The 24,614-nt window shown below is 39.6% G+C and overlaps 1 protein-coding gene and 1 long non-coding RNA gene across 7 annotated transcripts in view; one reads left to right on the top strand and one right to left on the bottom strand.

The window, feature by feature from the left end:
- Positions 1-24,076, top strand: part of LOC112660788 (uncharacterized) — a 41,634-nt gene extending 17,558 nt beyond the window's left edge. For 2 of the 4 annotated variants that reach the window (XR_007410008.1, XR_007410007.1), the window contains exons 2-5: positions 8,489-8,663; positions 10,765-14,471; positions 19,767-20,865; positions 21,936-24,076. This is a non-coding gene — a long non-coding RNA (uncharacterized LOC112660788). The remainder of the gene's footprint in view (positions 1-8,488; positions 8,664-10,764; positions 14,472-19,766; positions 20,866-21,935) is intronic. The other 2 variants (XR_007410009.1, XR_007410010.1) reach the window with 2 other exon arrangements.
- Positions 19,475-24,614, bottom strand: part of TAF5L (TATA-box binding protein associated factor 5 like) — a 28,364-nt gene continuing 23,224 nt past the window's right edge. For all 3 annotated transcript variants that reach the window (XM_025448492.3, XM_025448493.3, XM_025448491.3), the window contains exon 5: positions 19,475-21,443. In XM_025448492.3, the coding sequence (XP_025304277.1) occupies positions 20,646-21,443 (798 nt within the window). In that variant the 3' untranslated portion in view covers positions 19,475-20,645. The remainder of the gene's footprint in view (positions 21,444-24,614) is intronic.

The raw sequence follows: 24,614 nt of genomic DNA, 5'->3' as shown, positions 1-24,614 counted from the left end.
TCTACTCTAATCTTTATTATTTCTCTTCTGCTAGATTTAGGTTTTATTTGCTGTTCTTTTCCAGATCCTTTAGGTGTAAGGTTAGGTTGTGTATTTGAGTTTCCTTGTTTCTTGAATAAGGCCTGTATTACACTTGATCTTAGCCAAAAGGCCGAGAGGCGATGAATAAGGCCTGTATTGCTACATACTTTTCTCTTAGGACAACCTTTGGTGCATCCCAAAGGTTTTGAAACATCGTGTTTTCATTTTCATTTGCTTCCATGTATTTTTAAAAAATTCTTCTTTAGGGCAGCCCCTGTGGTGCATCAGTTTAGCACCGCCTGCAGCCCGGGGTGTGATCCTGGAGACCTGGGATTGAGTCCCATGTCCAGCTCCCTGCATGGAGCCTGCTTCTCCCTCAGCCTGTGTCTCTGCCCTGCCCATACCCCCCTCCCCCATGTGTCTCTATGAATAAATAAGTAAAATCTTAAAAAAAAGATACAATTCTTCTTTAACTTCCTGGTTAACCCATTCATTCTTCAATAGAATGTTCTTTAGCCTCCATGTATTTGTGGTCCTTCCAAATTTTTTCTAGTGATTAACTTCAAATTTTATAGCATTGTGGTCTGAAAATATACATGGTATGATCTTAATCTTTCTGTATCAGTTGAGACCTGACTTGTGACCCAGTATTTGATCTATTCTGGAGAATGTTCCATGTGCACTCAAGAAGAAAGTATAATCTGCTGCTGAGGATGGAAAGCTCTATATACATCTTTAAGTCCATTTGGTCCAGGGTATCATTCAAAGTCCTTGTTTCCTTCTTAATCTTCTGCTTAGATGTCTGTCCATTGCTGTGAGTGGGGTGTTAAAGTCCCCTACTATTATTGTATTATAAATGAGTTTCTTTAATTTTGTTATTAATTGGTTTATATATTTGGTTGCTCCCAAGTTAGGGACATACATATTTACAATTTTTAGATCTTCTTGTTGGATAGACAATTTTATTATGATATAGTGTACTTCTTCACCTCTTACTAAAGTTTGTGGTTTAAAATCTAGTTTGTCTGGGGAACCTGGGTGGCTTAGTGGCTGAGCATCTGCCTTTGGCTCAGGTTGTGATCCTGGGGTCCTGGGATTGAATCCCAAATCAGGTTACCACAGGAAGCCTGCTTCTCCTCTGCCTATGTCTCTGCCTCTCTGTCTCTCATGAATAAATAAATCTTTAAAAAAATAAAATAAAATCTCGTTTGTCTGATATAAAGATGACTACTCAAGCTTTCTTTTGATGTCCTTTAGCATGATAAATAGTTCTCCACCTCCTCACTTTCAATCTGGAGGTGTCTTTAGATCTAAAAATGAGTCTTTTGTAGGCAGCATATCAATGAGTCTTGTTTTTTTAATCCCAAAAGGCCCTATGTCTTTTGATTGGACATTTAGTCCATTTACATTCAGAGTAATTATCAAAAGATATGAATGTAGCACCATTGTATTACCTGTAAAGTTGCTGTTCCTATAGTATGTCTCTGTTCATTTCTGGTTTTTGTTACATTTGGTCTCTCCACTCAAAGGATCTTCTTTAATATTTCTTGCAGGGTGTTTTATTGTTCACAAATTCCTTTAGTTTTCATTTGTTTGGAACTCTTTATCTCTTCTTCCATTCTGAATGACAGCCTTGCTGGATAAAGTATTCTTGGCTACATATTTTTCCCATTTATCATATTGAATATATCATACCAGCTCTTTCCAGCTTGCCAGGTCTCTGTGGACAGGTTTGCTATCAATCTTGTGTGTCTACCTTTGTTAGTTAAGGACCTCTTGTAACAAGTTGCTTTCAGGAATTTCTCTTTATCTTTGAAATTTGCAAGCTTCACTATTATATTTCGAGGTGTTGACCTGTTTTTTCTCTCTTCTTTTCGGCTTCCTTATTTTCCATCATCTTATCTTCTATATCACTGATACTCTCTTCTGCTTTGTTTATCCTAATTTTTTTTAAGATTATTTATTTATTTGAGACAGAGAGAGAGAGAGAGAGAGAGAGAGAAACAGACAGAGGGAGAAGCAGGCTCCATGCAGGGAGCCTGACGTGGGACTCGATCTTGGGTCTCCAAGATCATGCCCTGGGCTTAAGGCGGCGCTAAACCACTGAGCCACCAGGGCTGCCCTTATCCTAATTTTTTATAGCCTCCACCTGGGACTGTGTTGGTAACAGCATTTTAAATTTCAGCCTAAGTTTAGTTCTTTTATTTCTATGGTAAGGGATTCTCTAGTGTCTTTTATGATTGTTTTCGAGCCCAGATAGTATCTTTATAATCACTGTTTAAATTCTACTTCAAACATCTTACTCATCCATATTGATTAAAAGCCTGGCAATGAGTACTACCTCCTGTTCTTTCTTTTGGGGTGCATTTCTCTGTATCATCATTTTGTCCAGGACAGAAAAAAAGAAAGAAAGATAAAAACAACAATAACAATTACAACAGGAAAAACAAAACAAAACACAATAAAACAAAACACTAGATCCTGGGTGTGTTTTGGTCTGCTTGTTAAAAGAAACTTCCAAAAACTTGCTTTTCTACTTGTAGAATTGCAGCATTTCTTTTTTCAGATCTAGGATTGATTTCTCAGGTGTTCAGAATGATTTCATAACCATCTAGCTGAACTCAAGGGACCAGACAAACTTAGAGTTCCCCTACTCCTCTACCATCTTAACTCCTTCCCTATATCTTAGTTCTAAACCAACATCTTACTTAAAGAGGAAGTGCTAGCTGCATTTCTGTTAAGATGAGGAACCGGAAAGAATACCCAATATCTACTTTACTATTTCACATATTACTGGAGGTTTTAGCCAATGCAAACAATAAAAGGAACTAAATTAGAAGCGGGAGAATTTTTAAAAGAAGCAAAACTGTCTGGATTGCAGATAATGTGATAGTATCCCTAGAAAGTCTCAGAGACTTTATCAATGATACAGCGGACTGAAACAACAGTTTCATTATGATAGCAAAATACAATATCAACATATAAAAATTAAAAGCCTTCAGATACACAATAATTATATAATATGGCAATACATTTTGGAATAAAAATGAAAATATGTGTTCAAAGCTTATATAAAGATATTTTAAAACACTTCTGAAAGGTACATAAATAGATTTTAAACAAATGGAAATATGTTCAGTGTTCTTGGATAGAACAGGTCAGTATCATAAACACACCAGTTTTCTGAAGGTTAATTTCTAAACTTAATGCAATATTAATAAAAAGATAAAAAATCTTCTCTATAGAATTAAAATTCACATGGAAAAATAAACACACAACTAGAAAATTGAGGTGAAAAAATATGAAAAAGTATTGACCTTACTAGTAATTATTATTTTTTAAAAGATTTTTTATTTATTCATGATATACAGAGAGAGAGAGAGAGACAGAGAGACAGAGAGAGAGAGGCAGACGGAGAAGCAGGCTCCATGCAGGAAGCCTGATGTGGGACTCGATCCCAGGTCTCCAGGATCACACCCTGGGCCAAAGGCAGGCGCTAAACTGCTGAGCCACCCAGGGATCCCCGACCTTGCTAGTAATTAAATGTTAATTAAAACCATGAGGTACCAATCTCTCTATTAAATTAACCACATATTGACTAAGATATTAAATGGACCGATTTAATTAATTAATTAATTAATTAATTAATTTTTTGGACCAATAAGCAACTAAAATAGAAACACAAATAAAACTATTGTGGAGAATGTAAGGAACCGCACATTCATGCACCTGTTAGTGGTATTCTTAATTGTACACTATTTTTGGAGGACTATTTGGCAACATGTTAAAAAAAAAAAAGAAAAATACACTTCCTTTTAGTGTTTCACTTCTAGGAACCTAGACTAAAGAAAATGTTAGGAATGGTCAGCAAACTAAATGGCCCATGGTTAAAGACTTGTAAATGGCCCATGGTACTCCCTACAATAAGGCCATGAAAAATCATGCAGAAGACATGACAAAAGAAAATATTCATAACATATTATTAAGTGAAAAAAGGGAGATGACATTAGTAACATCATCAGTATGATCCCAATTTTTCTTTTTTTTTTTAATATTTTATTTATTATTTAAGTCACAGAGAGAAAGAGAGGCAGAGACACAGGCAGAGAGAGAAGCAGGCTCCATGCACCAGGAGCCCGACGTGGGACTCGATCCCGGGTCTCCAGGATCGTGCTCTGGGCCAAAGGCAGGCGCCAAACCGCTGCGCCACCCAGGGATCCCCCAATTTTTCAAATGAAAAGAATTGGGTAAGTAGCCAAACATTGTATGATTCTCTTTGGGTTGTGTGGCTGCCTGTAATTCTAATATTTATTTTTGTGATTATTGGTCTTTGCTTAGTAGCCTTTTTTTTTTTTTTAATTTTTATTTATTTATGATAGTCACAGAGAGAGAGAGAGAGAGGCGCAGAGACACAGGCAGAGGGAGAAGCAGGCTCCGTGCACTGGGAGCCCGACGTGGGATTCGATCCCGGGTCTCCAGGATCACGCCCTGGGCCAAAGGCAGGCGCCAAACCGCTGCGCCACCCAGGGATCCCTGCTTAGTAGCCTTTAACAAAAAAGAACCTGCTTTTGATTTAAAACAAACAAAACCTCAGGGTGCCTGGGTGGCTCAGTTGATTAGATAACAGACTCTTGATTTCCGCTGAGGTCATGATCTCAGGGTGCTGTGATCTAGTTCTGCTTTGGGCTACCTGCTCAGCAGGGAGTCTGTTGGAGACTCCCTCTCTCTCTCTGCCCCTCCCCTTGCTTGCACACTCTCTCTCATAAATAAATAAATAAATAAATAAATAAATAAATAAATAAAACAAACAAATAAATAAGTAAAAATTTTAAAGCCCTCATATATATACATGTTCATATATATATATATATATATATATATATATATAAACATGTATCTATACATGTACCTATAACAAGGTTCAAATACCTAATTAAATATTTGAAATCAGGATGTATATGTTACTTTCATTTTCCTAAACAGCAGTACTTCATTTTAATGTCAGGGGTGATTAGGGGATAGGAGGAGTATGTGAATTGAATAACTGTCTCACTGTTTAGACTTTTTTGGGGCTGCTTGAAATTTTCTCTCAGCTTAATCAATAAGGATCATCATGCCTACTTACAAACCATGCACACCTTATTTCTCCTGTCTAAGACTGCCTTGGCAGCAGGTGTCCAAAGCAGACTTCTTGTTATATAGTTTCAAGGGATGTCAATGGGCTTAAATAAGATTAGAAAAAAAAAAGCTAATGTTTTTTCTGCAGGTGAGTTTGGAAATAGTTTTTAAAGTATAATTTTCAATAAATTACAAAGCATGACTACCTCTTACAAATATAAAATCAAAATATGTCAAAGATCTTTAATTACATTGTTTTTTAAAAAAATATTTTATTTATTCATGAGAGATACAGAGGGAAGGCAGAGACACAGGCAGAGGGAGAAGCAGGCTCTTCACAGGGAGCCTGATGTGGGACTCAATCCCAGAACTCAAGGATCATGCCCTGAGCCGGAAGGCAGATGATCAACTGCTGAGCCACCTAGGCATCCTTTTAATTGCATTGTTAATGAAGGAATAGCAGGATGGCAAAACTAGTTCAAGAAGCATTTGAATAACAAGAGTCCATATGTTAATCAGGAAAATATATTTTTTTAATGTAGAATAATATTCCTGTGTTAGATACAAACATGGTTTATTTCCCACAGGGCAATAAACAATACTTTTGGGGGTTATATTTACTCTAATAAGACAAATATTATTTGTTGTACTACCAACCGTGTTCAAGCTAATCTTTATTTTATTTATTTATTTATTTTAAAGATTATTTATTTATTCATGAGAAACAGAGAGAGAGAAAGAGAGAGAGGCAGAGACACAGGCAGAGGGAGAAGCAGGCTCCATGCAGGGAGCCTGGTGTGGGACTTGATGCCAGGACTCCAGGACCATGCCCTGGGTCAAAGGCAGGCTCTAACCCGCTGAGCCACCCAGCCATTCTCAAGCTAATCTTTCGAGTTGCAAAATATCCTAATCAATAGTAAGTAGAAAGTCAAACCAAGGTTTTTCTAGCAAACTTGCTAGCAACTTTTACCTGGATACTGAAACAATCCCCAAGAATACCTTTTGCCTGCATCCTAATTTGGATCATTTTTCTTTCTTCTTTAAAATTAATTACTTAATTGATTAAAGTTAATTTACTTATTTAAACAAAGGGAACACAAGCAGGAGGAAGGGCAGAGGGAGAGGGAGAGAGACAAACAGGCTCTCTGAGTCAGGAACCTGATGTGGGGCTTGATCCTGGGACCCTGAGATCATGACCTGAGCCAAAGTCAAGCTTAACTGAGCCACCCAGGTGCCCCTGGATCATTTTTCTTAATAAGTCAGTTAAGCCACAGCTAAACAGATTTCTTTCCTACTGGATGTCTTCTATTAATATGTTAACATGCATATAACTGGTATTTCAAATAAGCAGTATTTATAATAGGCTGAAAATTGGAATTTATTTATTTATTTATTTATTTATTTATTTATTTATTTATTTATTTATTTATTTGAAGTATCACTGACACACAATGTCCCATTAGTTTCAGGTGTACAGCATAGTGATTTGACAAGTCCGTATGTTACACCATGCATAACTACCATTTGATAACCATCTGTTATCATACAATGCTGGTACAATACTATGGACTATATTCCCTATTCTCTACCTCTTATCCTCATGACATACATTTCATAACTGGAAGCTTGCATCTCCCACTCTCCTTCACTCATTTTTGCCCATCCCCTCCCCTCTGGAGACTATCAGTTTGTTCTCTGTATTTATGGGTCTGTTTCCATTTTCCTTTAGTCTCCCACAATACTTAATAAAGTTTATTGAGCAGAGGTAATATTCTCTTGTTCCTGGAAGAAAAGTCAGGTAGGCACAGAGATTTTCTACTTTTCCTAAGTAACAGTTATCTAATTTGGCACCAAATATTCCCTGTCACCTGTAAGGTTATCTTTTCTATCAGACAGAAATCTATGTGGTAAAGTGCTTCACAGATTCTGAGCTTTATAGCACCTCCCTCCCCTTTTTTTTATTTAAAGGAAGAGAGAGCATGAGTGGGAAGGACAGAGGGAGAGAGTTCCTTCCTGCCCCAGGCCCCATTCAAAGGGGCAGGCCTTTTGTGTCATATAGTGTAAGGGATGGAGCTCAGAATCTTTGTATGGTTTACCTCTTAATATCTGACAGTGTCTTATCAAGCCTCCAGCATGCTGGCCATTTTTTGCTTATCCAGTGGCTCAGCATGACGTCAGCACTATGTATTGTATATATGTAGAAAGGTCGGCTATCTTCCCATGTGCTGGGTCAGGCACATAAAGTGGTAGAAAAACATGACATATATCTCCAATATAAACATATGTGGTCTTAAAACAGTAAAAGAATAATTAAAGAAGATATTTTGCCATGTCAATTTTCTGGCTTTGTTGAGACCGAATCATCAGATCAGATAATGTATGTAACAGGACGAAAGTAGAGTTAAGTTTTAGACACAGTGTTGAATTTCGCCACGAAACTGGATTTTGAGCATTGTTTTATTAAATTGAACTTAACAGAGAAGGAATTTGTTTTTCTTTAATAGGCTAGATCTAAGGCATTAATGTTCATGAGAATTTCCTGAACCATTGGGTAGATTTACCAAGAAAAAAGCAAAACAAAACAACTTACCAGGCAGGCTTAGCATACACTGTAGGTATTCAACTTACAGACAAATAGTTCATATGTCTGAGTATCTACTATTAACAAGGCTGGACTTTCTATTACCTGAAAAATGGAGATACCAGTTGAACAAATCTGAAAGTCTGATATATTCACCCTACATCCAACAGCCCTGACAACTTCTAGAAGTGGACCTTGTCTAAAAATGTTTAGAGAGCGTAGTTGAAGTAGTGCTATGTGTAATGAAATATTTCTATATGATCTTAAAATTCTTGGGCTACATTTGACATTATCCTCTTTGAACTTGCAGAATAACACATCGGTGGACAGGGCATCATGGTGCATCACCCCAACTGACCTGGTAGAAGTAGTCTAGGTATTGTTCTTTGCTCATGGGCTAGACCCATGGCACTACTGTTCATAGGAACTTCTTGAATGGTTGTACAATTCAAGATTATGGTTGTACAGTTCACCCATATAAGAAGCAGGCAGTTCTAGAGCGCCAATGCTGACACTCCACCTACAAGCGAACATTTCAAATCAGAGATGTCTGAGCACCCACCATGAGCAAGGCCTCCTGGGTAACTGAAAAATGGAAGTAGCAGCGGAACACCATCTCTATGTGACTTCTCTCAGAATCTCTGGCATCTAGTACAAGGCCTGGCACACAGCATATGTTCTATGTGATAGTTTTTATTAATTTCCTTTATAATTATCCTATTCTTCTGTATTTTCTCCTCTTCCTCTTCCCATCTTCAAATGTTCCAGAGACCAAAAGAAGAACATCACCCAAAAGAGTCTCTCAATATTTTATCAACCTAAGTGATAATCCTGCTGTGACACTGGGGCATCCCACAGAAAAGAAACACCTGGTAGAGAGAGGGAGAAGCTACTTCCTCCTCCTCTAGGGATTCGCATTTCACCTTCATCATTCACAAAGAAGGTGAGTGAGGGAAGATCTATGGGACTGTCAAAAGGAATGTACTAACTGTTGGCTCTAAGAACTATGTCATCGGAACATAAAACCCTGTGAGAAAAGTCAAAAAATAGACAAAAGAAGCAGAGAAATTAACTTCTGGCCTGTCTCCAATTCATGTAAATATTGCTCAGAGCTCAGCAGAGAGGGAGGAGAGATGCGGGCAGGAAGTCGGGCTGCAGTTGATGGCATACTCTCAGGTGTCTTTTTTTTTTTTTTCCCCTCAGGTGTCCTTATCGTGGTGTGCTTTTTGGACTGTAGCTTGGGTGGGCATGGCACAAATAGAAGGCCATTTCAGGACTCCCCAGCTGCAGTCAGCAGGCCTTCTGTGTGCTCTGACTGCTGCTGGAAGGAAGCCTGAGAAGCTCTGCCCTCACTGATCAGGACTCACAGATCACTGTGCTGCAGCAGAGTGCTGAGCAGAGTCATCTTCAGAGCCCGGGCCGGGTGCCACATGCTGGGGCCTGGCCCTGATCTGTGCTCAGGTGGTGGGATCCCACCTGTCACACAGTCTCAAGTGGGATTCTAAGCGATGGTCATATTTTGTGAACTCTTAGCAAGTTGAGAAAAAGCATAGGCTTGAAAACAATGTGGGCACTGGCTAAGAGAGGATACGACAGAAAGGGGCTCTCCAAAGACTGAGCAAAATTTTGAAGATGACAGATTCTCAGTAGCTTTAGAATCTAGGGATCTCATTCTTTTGGGGGATTAAAAAAATTCATAAGGAGAAATGTTTCTAATTATGGAAACATTAGTTTTTTTGTCCTTTAAGAGGTGGTTTGTTGACTTCTCTGTTTTATATAAGCACCCTTAACAAAGACGGTGATTAAGAGGTAAAGTGTAGGGCAGTGTAGTGTATTCTGGGGCACTGAATTATAGTTTGATATCACTGCAAATCACTTTATTTTATTCTTCTGAGCTCAAGTAATAATTGCAGTACCCTGTCCTTTGTTATACTTACCTATGGTTTTATTCTGAGAAGCAAAAGGATTTACCAACATAAATTCATTGAGCCATCAGACAGCTTGTGGTTTAAGTCAAGTTTGAGCTTTTTTTAAGACGTTATTTTATTTAAATTCAAACATAGTGTATTCTTGGTTTCAGAGGTAGAGTTCAGTGAGAGCTTTCTTTTATAGATAGAGGCAAACTTAGGAGCATTGATCAACCCAGTAATATTGGCTTAGTCAAGAAATACATTTGAAATAAATTTTAGAGACATTTTTAGGAAGCATAAAATCTGTTTTTTAAAAAATAGCAGAAGAAACTAGAACAATTCAAAACACAAAACTTGATGCATGGTGTTGATATCTGCAATTCTACTTTGGTGAAGAAGTCAGCTTTAAAAGTCCTGCAGGTAGTTGAGTCGAAATCTTTCAAGGGCTGAAAGGAGGCCTATCATTTTCTCCCATGACTGGATGGCTACCGTGTACTCTGCATTCATTCATTTATTCAGGGATAATTTCCGTGCCAGTCATAGGTGAGTTACAGCATTTGGAGGCAGTACCTTATCTTTTGTTTAGGTTTTTGTTTTTGTTTTTTTGGTAACAGCTTAATTGAGATTTAACTCATCTATCTTACAGTTCACCCATTTAAAGTCTCAACTCAATGGTAAATATTCAGAGTTGTGCAGCTATCATCACGATTGATTTTCATCAAGCCCATGTTACCTTTTGATTTTATCTTTGATTTCTCTAGGCAAAGTTGTTAGCTTTTGCATATTTTTGGCAAGATATATTTTATCAAATTAGATTTTTTGGTTAATATTACTAAGTATATATTATGGCACCATGTGACTATAAAAATTTAACTGTCTTAAATGCTATTTCAATTCTTTTTTTCCACATTCCCCAACGGAAACAGGCTCAGAGAAGCCAAGTAACTTACCCATGGCCATGATACACCTCATTGCAGCTGAGAATCAACACCACGCTTCACCTCTTTAGGCCACAGCATTCCACATTCTGTAAATAAACCCTAGGCTGCCTCCCTTGCACCAGCTCAAACTAAGTAAGCCAACTAAAATACCCTTCTTTCCCCCCTGAAAAAAACCCATGTTGCCTTCTGACAGGTATGTGCATTTCATATCATCTGAATTCAATGTCTACACTGCTGGAGGGAGTAAACTGTATATCCTACTGCCTCTCCAGGAAGCCAGATTGAGAGCAACATGGCTGGGCTATGGGACGATCAAGTCCAGACTGAAAGCAGTCAGAATTACTGGAATTGTACTGAGACAAAATAGCCAGCATTAACTTAACTCTGAGTTTTTTTTTTTGTTTGTTTGTTTTTTGTTTTCCTTCTTCATGTTTTCAAAAAACAATCTCAAGTTCAGAGAGGCTAAGCAACTTGCTCTGGTTATCTCTGTCAAAGCTGAGTGTTGTGAATGAAATCTAATGCAGAAATATAAATCCAAGTGAGCCAAAATAAATTATGTTGGTTCATAAGTTCATTGTTTTCTTTACAACCTCCTTCTCTCTCCTTTTTCTTTTCTTTCTTCCCACCTGCAAGCACTGGGGAAAGGGCCTGCCAGGACTACTGACCCCAGCTCTTCTACCTACTTGTCTCCATGAGCAACATGCCTCATCCTTCCCCCTCATCAAATGGGGCTCCCCTCCCCAGCATTCAGAAGGCCTCAGAGCAGAATTGTTCACTTCCCATGTAATGGCCTCATTAGTGGGCCATGAAATTAATCAGTAGGTTGTGACCAATATTAAAAATTATATATTACATATAGAAATTTTTATGTACTACATTCTGTTGAGTCTAAAACTTAATTTAAAACTTTCTTTGAGGGATCCCTGGGTGGCGCAGCGGTTTAGCGCCTGTCTTTGGCCCAGGGCGCGATCCTGGAGACCCGGGATCGAATCCCACGTCGGGCTCCCGGTGCATGGAGCCTGCTTCTCCCTCTGCCTATGTCTCTGCCTCTCTCTCTCTCTCTGTGACTATCATAAATAAATAAAAAAAAAATTAAAAAAAAATAAATAAAACTTTCTTTGAACATTTGTGGAATCAAGAGAGGATGGGACTTATAATTGGATGACACTTTTTAGCTGCTCTCAGCTAGGTGGTACTTGTGACATGTGAAGTGGATTGTTAGTCCAGGTGCCAGGAATGCATCACTATGATCACTCATGATTTCTAGCAGCAAACTATGTAAGGACAATTATGGAAGGAATAAGAAGTCTGGTTGTTTTCTGAAAACTTTCTGTTGACACCTAAGATAAAGAAGTTGCCAGGCATCCCTGGGTGGCTCAGTGGTTTGGCGCCTGCCTTCAGCCCAGGGCATTATCCTGGAGTCCCGGGATTGAGTCTCTCATCAGATTGAGTCTCTCCTTGCATGGAGCCTACTTCTCCCTTTGCCTGTGTCTCTGCCTGTCTCTGCCTCTCTCTCTCTCTCTCTCTCTCTGGGTCTCTCATGAATAAATAGATAAAATCTTAAAAAAAAAAAAAAAAGAAGTTGCCAACATCAAACCTTGAAGAATATCCTGGAAGAAAATCCTGGAGACAACAGTGGTCCCTCCCCCTTTTTAAAAACACCTTTTATTAATTAATTTGTTCATTTAAGAGTGTGAGAAAGAGCAAGAGAGTACACAGGAGCAGGAGAGGGAGAGGGAATCTCAAGCAGACTCCATGCTGAGCGTGGAGCCGGACATGGGGCTCGATCCCGTGACGCTAAGATCAAGACCTGACCTGAAATCAACAGTCACTCAACCAACTGAGCCACCCAGGCACCACAGAGGTGCCCTCTTTTAAGATGCTTCATCTTAAAACATTTATTTAAGGGCACAAAGGGGAGAACTTTGTGCTGACTCAAAAAGTTGAATTCAAGGTAAAGAAGTTTTTGGACCACAGTTATTGACTCATGGCAGAAAAACTTTGTAAGTCTAAAAGTTTTAAAATAAACACAAATTTAATGTTCAAAATAAACATAACACTTCTAAGTGACAAGAAAGCATTGCTCAACATTTGATGACAGCAGAAACAAATGGTACATAGAAGAATGTACCTCTTACACTCAATGGAATCTTCCTTTAATGAAACCCAGTATATGTGCACACTAGGTCACATTATAAAATATATTTTTCTTGTGGGCTGAGGTCTAAACATTTGAAAGCCCTTGCTTTAGGAAGTTTCTGTTAAAGGTCAAACCAAATCGAACAACGGGCAAACTAAATGATTCTTTCTTGTTTTCACGTCTCAATCTTTGCCAGATCCTATTCAAACGTCTTAAGACCTGTTTGCACTCCTAGGTCTGCTCTGTACGTACTTCCTCACCAACTTTTTACTCTTTTAGAAACATTTTAAATATAATAAAATAAAACTTTTATACCACATAACAAATAGCTCTCAAGTGCACACTGGGGTAACCACCACCTAAGAGAATAGAATATCTCTGGCACTCTGGCATGCCCCCCTTATCAGGACCCTTACCCCTTTACAGTTCTGTCATCGTTGTACACACACTAAAATCTATAGTTAGTTTTATCTGATTTGAGCTCTGTGTGAATGAAATCACTCTATAGGAATAAATTTTTTCTCTTTAGCCAACACTGTAAGGTACGTCCATTTTGTTGCTTGTAGCTCTAATGTTTTCTTAGGGCCCAGATTGTCACTGTGTAACCATTTTTTTTCTTTTGTGTAACTATTCAATAATGTATTTATTCTTTCTATTCTTGGACACTTTGTTTCCAGCTTTGGGAAATGATAGACAATGTTGCCATAGACATTTTCATATATGTATCCTGGTGGATGTAAGGCTTGCAGAGTTCAACTTTCTTCAGTTTAGGGGCATAATACCACACACCCTTCCCAGAAAGGTTACAAATTTACATTCTCACCAGTGTAGAAGGGTCCAGATGCCCCAACACTTGGCCTTGTCAGGGTTTTACAATGTTGTTATTCTGAAGGGTGTTTACCGGTGTCTCATTGTTTTAAATTTGCATTTCCCTGAGTAATACAAGGTTGGGTGACTTTTAATTTATTGGCCATTTGGATTTTTTTTCTGAACAAGGGCTTCCCTTTAAGATTTTTGCCTTTCCCTCCCATTCACCATATGCTTTTTCTCTCACTGATTTGTTGTTCTTCATATATTTTAGAATTTTTCAGTCTGATACATTAGCCATTGGTCTCATGTGGTCATTTAAATATAAATTAGGGACATCTAGGTGGTTCAGTGGTTGAGCGTCTCACCTTGGCTCAGGGCATGATCCTGGGGTCCTGGGATCCAGTCCTGCAACAGGCTTCCTGCAGGGAACCTGCTTTTCCCTCTGTCTATGTCCCTGCCTCTCTGTGTCTCTCATGAATAAATAAATAAAAGCTTTTAAAAAATAAATTAAAAATTCAATTCCTCAGTTACGTTGTCCATATTTCAAATGATCAATGGCTACATGTGGCTAGTAGCTACTTTATGGAATAGTAGAGAACTATAGAACTTCCCTCCTTGCAGCATTTTCTACAGGACAGGAGAGAGACTATAGAACATTTCTGTCCTCACGCAATGTTCTCTAGGACAGGACAGAACAAGACAACATTCCATTGCACAGTTGATTCCACAGCACAATCGTTCTAGACACTTGCCTCTGTTACTCGTGAGTTACAAGCACCTTCCCACATTCATGGCCTGTCCATTATTTCTTCTGTGGTTCTTTTGATGAATGAATGTTTTGAACTTAATCTTTTGTGGTTAGGGCTTTTGTTTCCTTAGAGATTTCTTCCTATCCCAAGGTCATGAAGATATTCTTTAATGGATCTGGAACTGGTTTTGTGTATAAAGAGGTAAGGGTTCAATTTAATTTTTCCCCTCTGAATTGCCAATTGTATTAGCCTATTCTTCCTCCATGGCATATGTGTCACATGTCACAAATGAAGTGTTTATGGTTGTGTTTCTATTACCTTTCCACTTTTCAATCCATTTCAATGTCCTTTATATTTCTGTTACTTAAGCATAATTGCCAGGGCTCAGATTGTCAGCCACTTGCCCTCTAAATCTAATGGATATTCTCCAACCCTTATTTGAACTCATCAGGACAAGTGACCACTCTTTTATTTTTTTAAAAAATATTTCATTTTTAAGTAATCTCTGTATCCAACGTGGGGCTTCAACTTACAATGCTGAGATCAAGAGTCTCATGCTCCGCCAAGCTCTAACCCCTAGTACTCCTATTTTAAAGTGTGTTCTTTTGGCTCCTGGGACAGTGCCCTCTCCTGTTTTTCTTCCTTTGTTGGTTGCTCCTCCTTTCTGATCTGTACGTGCTAGCGAAGGTCAAAACTTAGTTGTGAACTCTAATGTCTTTTTCCTCTATGCTCTTATCCTTGGTGATCATGTCTTCAAAGACTTCAAATTCCAACTATATGCTTATGACTCTTGCCCTTGTCAGGGACGGGTTCAATGATTAGCAGGCCTAATGGAAATTGGAGAGGTTTGTTGGAGCTTCTAAACAGTTTTTCCTTGCTTTTAAGAGTGAGAAATGGAAAGTAAGCTCACATCCCCAGTAGACATAAATGGGGGGTGGGGTGGGGTGAGTCTGGTCTTCATTGCTGTTGGTAGCCCTTTTCCAATGGGAAAGGCCACAAAAGAGAACACAGTGGAATTACGGAACACAGGTGAGTTGCACATGAAACCCATCTGACCGCTACACTCCTTGTTATGTTAACCGATAACATTCCTTATTTCTAAACCACTTGGAGTTAGATTTCTGTCCCTGGTGGCAGAAATCACTCTAATGAATATAAGTCCCAGACTAGAATGTCAAGGCAGACCTCTAGAGGCTCTGAGCTCCAGGTGTGTCTGTCTAAATGCCTATATGGTACTGTCACTTGGTTCTTATATGTACCTCAAATTTCAGAGGTCCAAACCTCCTCTTCCTCTGGGATTCTCATCACAATAGATGGCAACCCTATCTACCAAACTGCTCAGGCCAGTAACATGTGAGTCATCCATGATTCCTGTTTTTTCTTTCCATGCAATCCAATAAACTCTAGGCAACCCATCTCTAAAATTTTCATTGGATTTGTCCACTTTTCTCCATTTCCACTGTGGCCACTCTAGTACATGCCATCCTCATCTCTCCTGGACAACTGCAATGATCTTAACTGGCCTCCCTGCTCACTCTCACCCTCACCTCTATCCATATTCCTTATAGCTGCCAGTGATTTTTTTTTTTTTTACATCAGTAATGATTTCATTTTCTACAGCATAGCAGTTAAAATAATGGACTATGGAGTAGACTGATGGGCTAGTTATCTACTCTACATAAGAAATCACTCCAAACCCCAGTACTTTAAAATGACAGTTGATAACTCACAATTTCTTTGAATTGGAAATCTGGGCAGACTTAGCTGGATACCTCTGTCACCACATCAGTCAGGAGGCTTGCAGTCTTATCTGAAGGCTCGACTGGGACAGGATCTGCATCCAAGCTCATTTGTGTGGTGGCTGGCAGGATTCAGGTCTTTACAGACTGTTGGTTAGAGGCTGCTTTCAGTTCATTGCCCCAGGGGGGCATATGGGGCAGCCTACTACATGGTAGCTGGCTTCCATCACTTTGCTGTGCCCCACAGTGCTTGGCACAGACGGCGTTGGTACATGTTGCCTTGTTATCCTGATGCTGAAGTCCAAGTCCACTGCAAATGTGTCTGCGTCCTCCTGCTGTCATTGATACGAAGGTGGAACTTGGACTGCATCAATTCCCTGTTGTACACCCTTCAATGGCTTCCATCCCACCTGGGATAAAAGCCAAACTCCTGATAGTGCTCAAAGCCCTGCCAAATTATCCAAACTCATGTTGTGCTGTTCTATGCTTTACTCACACTGCCTCAGCCTCAGTGGACTTCTGTGAGTGTACCAGGTTCTTCTCCAGCTGGGAGTCTGGACCATTCTTTCCTGAACTCTGCCTGACTATTGCTTCCCCTCCAGGTCCCAACTTCATTATTACTTCTTCAGGGAGGCATTCCTTGAATGCTTAAATCTAAATTAGATTCCTGGGCTTACTTTTTCATTACTCCCTGTATAGCCCTCCCTACTGTTTGAAATTATATATTTATTTATGGTACTATTTGGTCAATAACTGCCTCCCTCTTTAAACTCAAGCCAGGACCTGTATCAGTTTTGCTTATTGTTGCATTTTTGTGCGCTAACACAACATCTGATCATAATAGATACTCCCATATTTAATATAAAAATATTTCTTTTAGGAATTTCAATTACGGGAAAGTATCTAAGTTGTCCTTCAATGGGTCAAACTGACAAGGAACATTTGCATTCCTCAAATTCTATAATGAAGATTTTCCATTTACCATAAAGATTCATTTGGTTGCTATGTAGGGGTCTATAATATGAATCCTCATTGTGGGCTGGGCATAGATGTAATGGACACTTTTCTAAAACATGCAACTGAAAGACAAGTTGAAGTACAGACTAATCTTTTAATCCATATACTTAAATACCAATCTGGGCAATAGTAAAATATTCAACGGATTTTTAAAATACAACCAAGACATTTTTAATAATATGAATAAAACAAATGAAAGGCTAATCACAGTTATCCTTAGAAGCTCGATCTTGAATATAAAAACTTCAGATTGGTTCCCATTTCATGTCTACTTACTTTCCTTTATCTCAACTTTTTCTTTCTTTTGGCCAGTCTACTGTTAATTTGAAATTACAGTCAGATTTTTCTGAGCCTAAGAAATTTCAGCTGTATTTTTTTTTTTCTGCCACTTATACACATTGCAGAGATTTATCATTGTGGTTCAAAATAATTGGATATTTTCAGGTTTCCTTTAGCTATATATTGTTTAAGTTTGTTTTTATTGTCTGGTCCTGATCCTGCCTGATGCTGCTGATTTATTTGGCAAAGGGAAGCATGAGTCTTAGGACTGTTGCCAGGAACATTTAGTTACTAGTAACCTCAGGTCACTCTTTACCTGGTACCAGGGGAATGAAGCGAGATAAGAGCCTGGGGAAGAGCACGAACTTTGGAGCCAGACCGCCCAGGTGCAAATTCTGGCTTAATTGGTTACTGGCTATGTGACTCTCTGGCAAAGTAACTTAATCCAATAGGGCCTCAGGATCCTCATTGTGAAATTTGGATAAAAATGGTACTTATATCATGGGGTTGTTACAGAGATAAAAAAGTTAATTTTCATAAAGCTCATGGAATGATTTCTGGTAGATAGTAAGCATTAATATATACATTTGTTAAATATTCATATTTCCTTTATGGAAGGTTTTTCTTTGTTTTGTTGTTGTTTTAAGGCTTTTCTATCATCAGGGCTATTTCTTCCAGCTAGAACTTGAGCATACCGAATATAGATCCTCTATGTAACATACCCAAGACATAACCATTCCATGTTGGGTATAGATAATATAGCTTCTCTGGGCTTTAGATACTTCATCTACAAAATAGTAGTATCACCCGTCCTGTCTGCCTAATGAAATTGCCCTGAAGAGAAAATAAAACAATGCAAGAGAGTAACCTGAAGATTAGAACTATGTTCTTATGTACCTTGTGGCCATAAACATACATCCATACCTCTGATCGACATTTCTATGATTCTGGGGAAGTTGTGAGGGGCAGTCTATAAAGTTAAATCATCCCACATTAAAATCATTTTGAAAAAAGAGGCCAAACATACAGATCAGTAAGAGCTTGAATTGAAATTACAAAGTAGGGAGGCCTGGGTGGCTCAGCAGTTGAGCGTCCACCTTTGGCTCAGGGCATGATCCCGGGTCCAGGGATTGAGTCCTGTATCCGGCTCCCTGTGGGGAGCCTACTTCTCCCTCTGCCTCTGCTTCTCTCTGTCTCTCATGAATAAATAAAGAAAATCTTTAAAAAAAATGAAATTACAAAGTATATACATGATTGGTAATTTGAAGACTGACCAACCTAATACATTTTTGTGTTTAATTAAAAAATTTTTGCATTAAAAATAAACACAAAGCCTTTCCAAATCATTGCTAAACAGTGGCATTTTCACTTCTGAGAATGATTTGGCCCAATTTAGGGATTTTATTGTTTCTAGCAATATATCACACAATTTAACTTAAGAGTTCACTTATTACAGATACGAACACATTTGAATTCTCTCTGGGCTTCTTCACTCACACTATGTGGAAGGGGATGCTGGCTGAGGCACTAAAGGATCCTTCCTACAATGTTTCAAATATCTAGGCTTTTATGAATAAGAAACATTTCCTATTAATTAGCATCTTAGGCTCAAGAAAAAAAATTCTGGCATAGAATTCCAGTGTCTTCATTTAATTTCCTGATAATTCTTGGTGTTCTTGCCAGGAAATTGCTTTACAGTACATTTAAAAAATTCTTGCATCATTTAAATTTATCTGGAATTGTTCTATAAATAGTTTAAGTTAAATTAAATAGCACAGTTCTTGTGCCCCTTAGAAATTTTATAATGGGGTCATTAAAGAAAACTGGAAGTGGGATCTTCCCAAATTACTCTAGATGGTAAAATGTATGTTGTCTCTTGTTAGCAACTGGCAATCTTGGATGTACAAACAGTAATAAATGTTACCAATAATTCCTGTGAATGCAGAGAGGAATCATGATTCAAAGTAACAGAATATAGGAACAAGAAGAGTGTACCTACGTTGTGGCTTGTCTGGCCCACATGAGTGGCTATTATTCTGAAGAGAGGTGGGCTGCACGTCACCCCTGGACAGGTCACACACCCACCTGTCCTCACAGTTTAAATGAGATGACAACACTTTTTTTTTTGAAACTAAATACATTTTAATAGAAAACAAAATACAAAATAACTCTCTTCAGAAAACAGAAATATTTAATCCTTTTTCCACGAATTCGAACTTGCTTTATCCCAAAGCACAGTTTTAGATGTGTGTATGTACTTACGTTTTGTTTCACAAAGTGTTCATTAAAACGCTATTGCAATGCAGGAGGTGGGAGCAAATGATCGCAGGAGAAAAACACATTGAAAAAGCCACACCTCGGAATAAATGGGCATTTGGAAAATTTAACATCTTCTAATTCTATTTTTTTGACTTATCACTTTAAATTATTTTCATTTCTTTACCACAATCTGTCCTTTCAGGGGAGAGAACTGTTCATAGAAGTGCAGCCATGAGGAGACTCTTCCTCTCCCACCATCACTGCAAGAGCCAGGACTTTCTCAAACAGACCCACCCACCCACCTCTAGACACATGTCAGCCGGAGTGATCAATCCATCACCCAGAAATTTTCCCTTTCTCCCAAAACACTCTGCTACCAAATTCTCTGAATTCCCTGAACCTCAAGATTCCAAGTATCACAGCCAGTGCCAGGAGTAAAACCTGAAAGATGAGAGCAGAGAAGGCCCCTCTGCCAGTGCTAGGTTTCCTCTTCTCAATAATAATAATAATTATAATTATAATAATAAAAAATCCTGGTTCTCTGTAATTACGGAAAAGGAAAGACTTTATGCCAGGATGACCCCCGCCCCCCATTCCTAGTTCCCACCCCTGCATTCCTAGACCAGTAAAGATCCCTTCCACCCGAGCACCTGGGCACATGTGACCCTGTGGCGCCGCTCCTTGTGAGGGCGCCCCGCAACCATCCTCGGACCAAATGCAGCACCCGGCAGCGAGGTAAGCAGCATCTCGGGTTTACAGACGGGAAAAGGAGACAGACACGAAGGTGCTCGCGTGAGGACACAGGTGGGATCTCTGAAGAACTTGCAATCTGACCTCCAGAGCCTCTTAATTCTCCATCTCATGTCCAATCCCAGCACCTTCCCCCTCCAGTCCTTCGACATTTGGGGGACCGAGTGAAGGGGTGATGAGCTCAGGATGTCTGCAAGGGAGAAGGGGGAGAAGCAGGGAGTCTTTCACAGTCAGTCAGTGATTCAATCTTAATTTGTCCTAAGACTTGCAACCTGGAGGCTTTCCACTACTGCCCCAGTCCATTACAACAAAGATAAAAAAAAAAAAAAAATTAATGTTCCTGATTTTCTTGTGTGATTCCAGTCACTAGGAGAAGGTTGCAGGCCATGAACTGCACGCTCAGTACATTGCTCATCTGCCCGGTGTACACACCCACGAGTTCCCCAGAGGAACCATCGGCAGGTGTGCTGCAGTAAGTGTTCCTGATGTCCCAGACACGCACAGAGTTGTCCATGGATGCAGAGGCGATCAGACTACTGTCCGGACTGAAGGTGAGGCTGGTGATATTGTCCGTGTGGCCTCTCAGTTCTTTATAAAGGGTCCCAGAGGCCAAGTCCCATAGCTTCAGCCGCTGGTCCTCACCAGCTGATGCCAAGTACTTACCATTGGGAGAAAAGGCAAGAGAGAGCACAGGGCCACGGTGGCCCGTGAAGAGCCTCACGGAGTTCCCCTGTTGAGCACTCCATAGCCGGACAGTCTTGTCAGTCGAGCCTGTGGCTAAGTAGTTTGAATTAGGGTGGAATTTGACACAGTCCACATCTGCCAGGTGTCCAGCATATATTCTCAGCGGGTACGTCCGATCAAATGACCACAGCCTCGCGGTGCGGTCATGGGACCCGCTGGCAAAGTACAGGCTATATGGGCTAATGTCCAGGTCCCACACAGGGTAGGCATGTCCTTGGTACAACACAGTGTTGGTGAAACTCCCGAGGTCCCAGTACCTAATGGACATGTCTTCAGAACAAGAGAGCAACCCTGAGCTGTCTGCGAGGAACCTTGTGCTGTACACTGGTCCACAGTGTCCCCGTAGTATCTTCATCTCTGTGCCCGCATTGTCATCCTCATCATCCTGGGGACAGTGGGGAGGGGGGGGGGGCAGGTGGCAGAGAGACACACAAGGAGAAAATGTTAAGTGGTCTGCCATGAAAACCAAACAGTCCAACAAAAAGAAAAAAAACCAAACAAACACACAAGCCACTACTTGGGAAATAGCATCTGCCTGACAAATGACAGTGGTCTTGCCCTTAAGGGTGACCCCAGGAAAACTCATAATTGCACAAATGAATAAAAGGTCTCTTGCAACTTGCAAATTGTTTTCCTGAAATATATCTTGCAGCTAATACTGTATTAAAAGTGCACAAATGCAAGGCCATTATTATACAGTGATGACTGTGGCCCTTACAGTGAGGCTGAGAATAACAGATTTCAAAGCCTGCTTAAAAGACTGCCCACAGTAACTTCCACTGTTAATTCTGATAGACATCGTTTGGAAAGACTGACTTCTAAATTTACATTAAGTTCTCAGATTCTTTTATTCTGAGGGCCTGTCTTTATCTGCCAGTTTCAGCTGCTTTGGAAGCCACATTGCTCCCTGTTTCTACTCCACTAAGAAACTTCCTGGCATGTTCATTACTCCCATGAGTGGGATCAATGATGAAGGCAGGCACCGTCTCACTTCAAAATAATACAGAACCACTGTAGAAGGTTAGTCAAAAGAAAGCCCGAACATATCGAAGCTGAGAGGAAACCAGAAAGGTCCAGTTATCAATAAAGGACCCTCACAGCTTGTGACCAGCAGAAACTGCCAGTGTCCAAAGAGGAATAAAGATGAAGTTTTTAAACCGTGACTTTCTGAACGGTCTGAAACATCTTCCCCAATGAGGCATGGGTTCAGAATGGCTTCAAACAAAGCCAACTTATAGGATTCTTGGAAATAACTTTCTGTGTGGGGGGACAGCAAAGAAGATAGCCACTCATGGTACTGAGGGAGAAAGTCCCTTTCTCACCCTCTTCCCCTCAAGGACAGCATCTCTGTTCAAAATCCATTTTGCCTTCATTCCCTCATGGATAAGCTCCCTAACACCACAGCTGTCTCTATCCAGGAATTCACAAATTAAAATGGTTTCCATTAAACACCAGAAGAATGAGGAGTAAGAAGGAGTTTTGAACCAATTGGTTTTGTTAGCTTAGAAATAAATAGGTCTGTGGGTCTTAGGTTCTTGTATAGGAAAAGGGCATCTTTTTAACCTCTATTTGAAAACTACTAAATTCAAAATAAAACAAATGCCTTCAATGTGTACGGATTTCAGAAAAATTTAAGAGAAAATAAACATTGATGTCCATGAATATTCAAAATGGCTATTCCAGACACTCCACATTAAAAATACATAAGCATTCAGGAGCCTAACAGTCTACTGAGTTTACCAAGAATATTAGCATTTTCCTTTCAAAAGAGGTTACAGCAACACTTTAAAATTTCAAGAGTGACTCATTGCTGTACACCAGAAACTTTATATAAAAACTGTGGGAGCAAAAAACGACCCCAGATAAATTATACAGAGAATATCTGAAAGTGAGTGGTAGATTAAAGGACACGTTACCATCTCTGAGGCTTAAGTGGTCTTCTCTTGGGGCAGGAAGTTAGGAAAGTGGGTCTTCAGCTCCTTAGTGGGGACCCAAACAGCATGCTCAGAGATGGAGAGAGGAGGGTGCACCAGGGGTCAAGGTGGCACTTCCCAGGGGTCTCAATGATTGTCCTGAGCACGTGGAAAAGTGCCTGGTTGACTATAGACTAAGAGATGGGAAAACCAGAGCATTCCTGCTGGCTATCACTATCAGCTCTTTGCCAGGACCACAGCTTAAAATAACCCAGCCACATTTTCTTTTGTGGCTCAACCAAGTCCCACAAGGGCCTCAGCAAAGTCGAGCTAAAATTCTGAACAAGCAGCTGATTCACACATGCCCAGCCCCAGATTCTGCCTTTCCTTCCTTTCATGCTTATGGGACAAAACCCAAACTCCCTACAATTGAATGAACACCCTACAGTAAATGGGCATACATCCCAAATAGGAATCTTTAATTTTTAAGGTATATTCATGTAATAATAAATCACACTATGTACATTATAAAAATGCATAAAATGAGAAATTTAAAAATAATAGGAAAGTATAAAAAGATTTTCAAACATGACCTTATGTACCCCTGTGCCATAGTTTGCTAAGCCCTGCTTTAGACCATGGAGGCCCTACAACTTTCAGACTTGTTATGGATGTCTGCTCCTGTACTAGGAGGTTCAAAGTGCCTCAGCTCACAATTTTTCCCAGCTCTGAGGGTACTTTCTGGGGTCTGAAATTTAGCCCTAGGCTGTTTCCCCAACATGAGCTGCCAATGAAATGGAATGAAATTAAATATGGCTGGCTTGGGATTGGGTTAAGACATGGAATCAAGTGTGTGTGAGGGAGGGGTACGGGATGGACTGCTCTCTCCAGGAAAAATGACAGTAACCTGAACTAGAATAGAAGAAGTGGCTATTGGCTAGTTGAACTGAACATGTACTGTAAGTGTAAAACACACCAGATTTCCAAGACTTAGGACAAAAAAGGAGAATGTAACAGATTTCATTAATAATTTTTTAATATTTCTTACATGTTGAAATGATATTTTGGCCATATTAGATTGAATAAAATACATTATTAAAATTAATTGACTATTTCTTTTTACTTTTTTAAGTGGCTACTAGAAAATCAAAATTACAAACATGGCTCACATTATATTGTTATAGGCCAACATAGACCTACATGACGTTTTATATACAAATTACAGAACTGAATATTATTGACAATACTGACTTCTTTACTTTTCAAACTTAAAGATTGCTGGATTGGGGGAAGGCTCACTAGACAGTACATGAACCGAATACTGGTGCTGTAGTGCTGGGCTAGGAGGGCGGGAAGCTGGCAGTGACGAGGGTGATCATCTACACATACCTGAAACGAAGAGCAAATCCTTGATTTGGTATCTGTGGCTTTGCCATGTTGTCCAAATTATTAAAAATACATAGTTACCAATCAACAAGGGTAAAAGTTGGACCTCATTTCTAACTCCATTTACTGTGGAACAGAGGATAGAGGGTCTCATAGAGGATGGGGGCTACTGGTACTGGTAGGAAGAGGGGCACCGCTATGCCAGTTAATAGCTTTTCAGAGGTTAATCTAGAATATCTCTACATTGGAGATATCAG

This window comes from Canis lupus, chromosome 4 (assembly GCF_003254725.2).
Source record: "Canis lupus dingo isolate Sandy chromosome 4, ASM325472v2, whole genome shotgun sequence".
NCBI lineage: Eukaryota > Metazoa > Chordata > Mammalia > Carnivora > Canidae > Canis > Canis lupus.
This window is presented reverse-complemented; position numbering and strand designations above follow the sequence as displayed.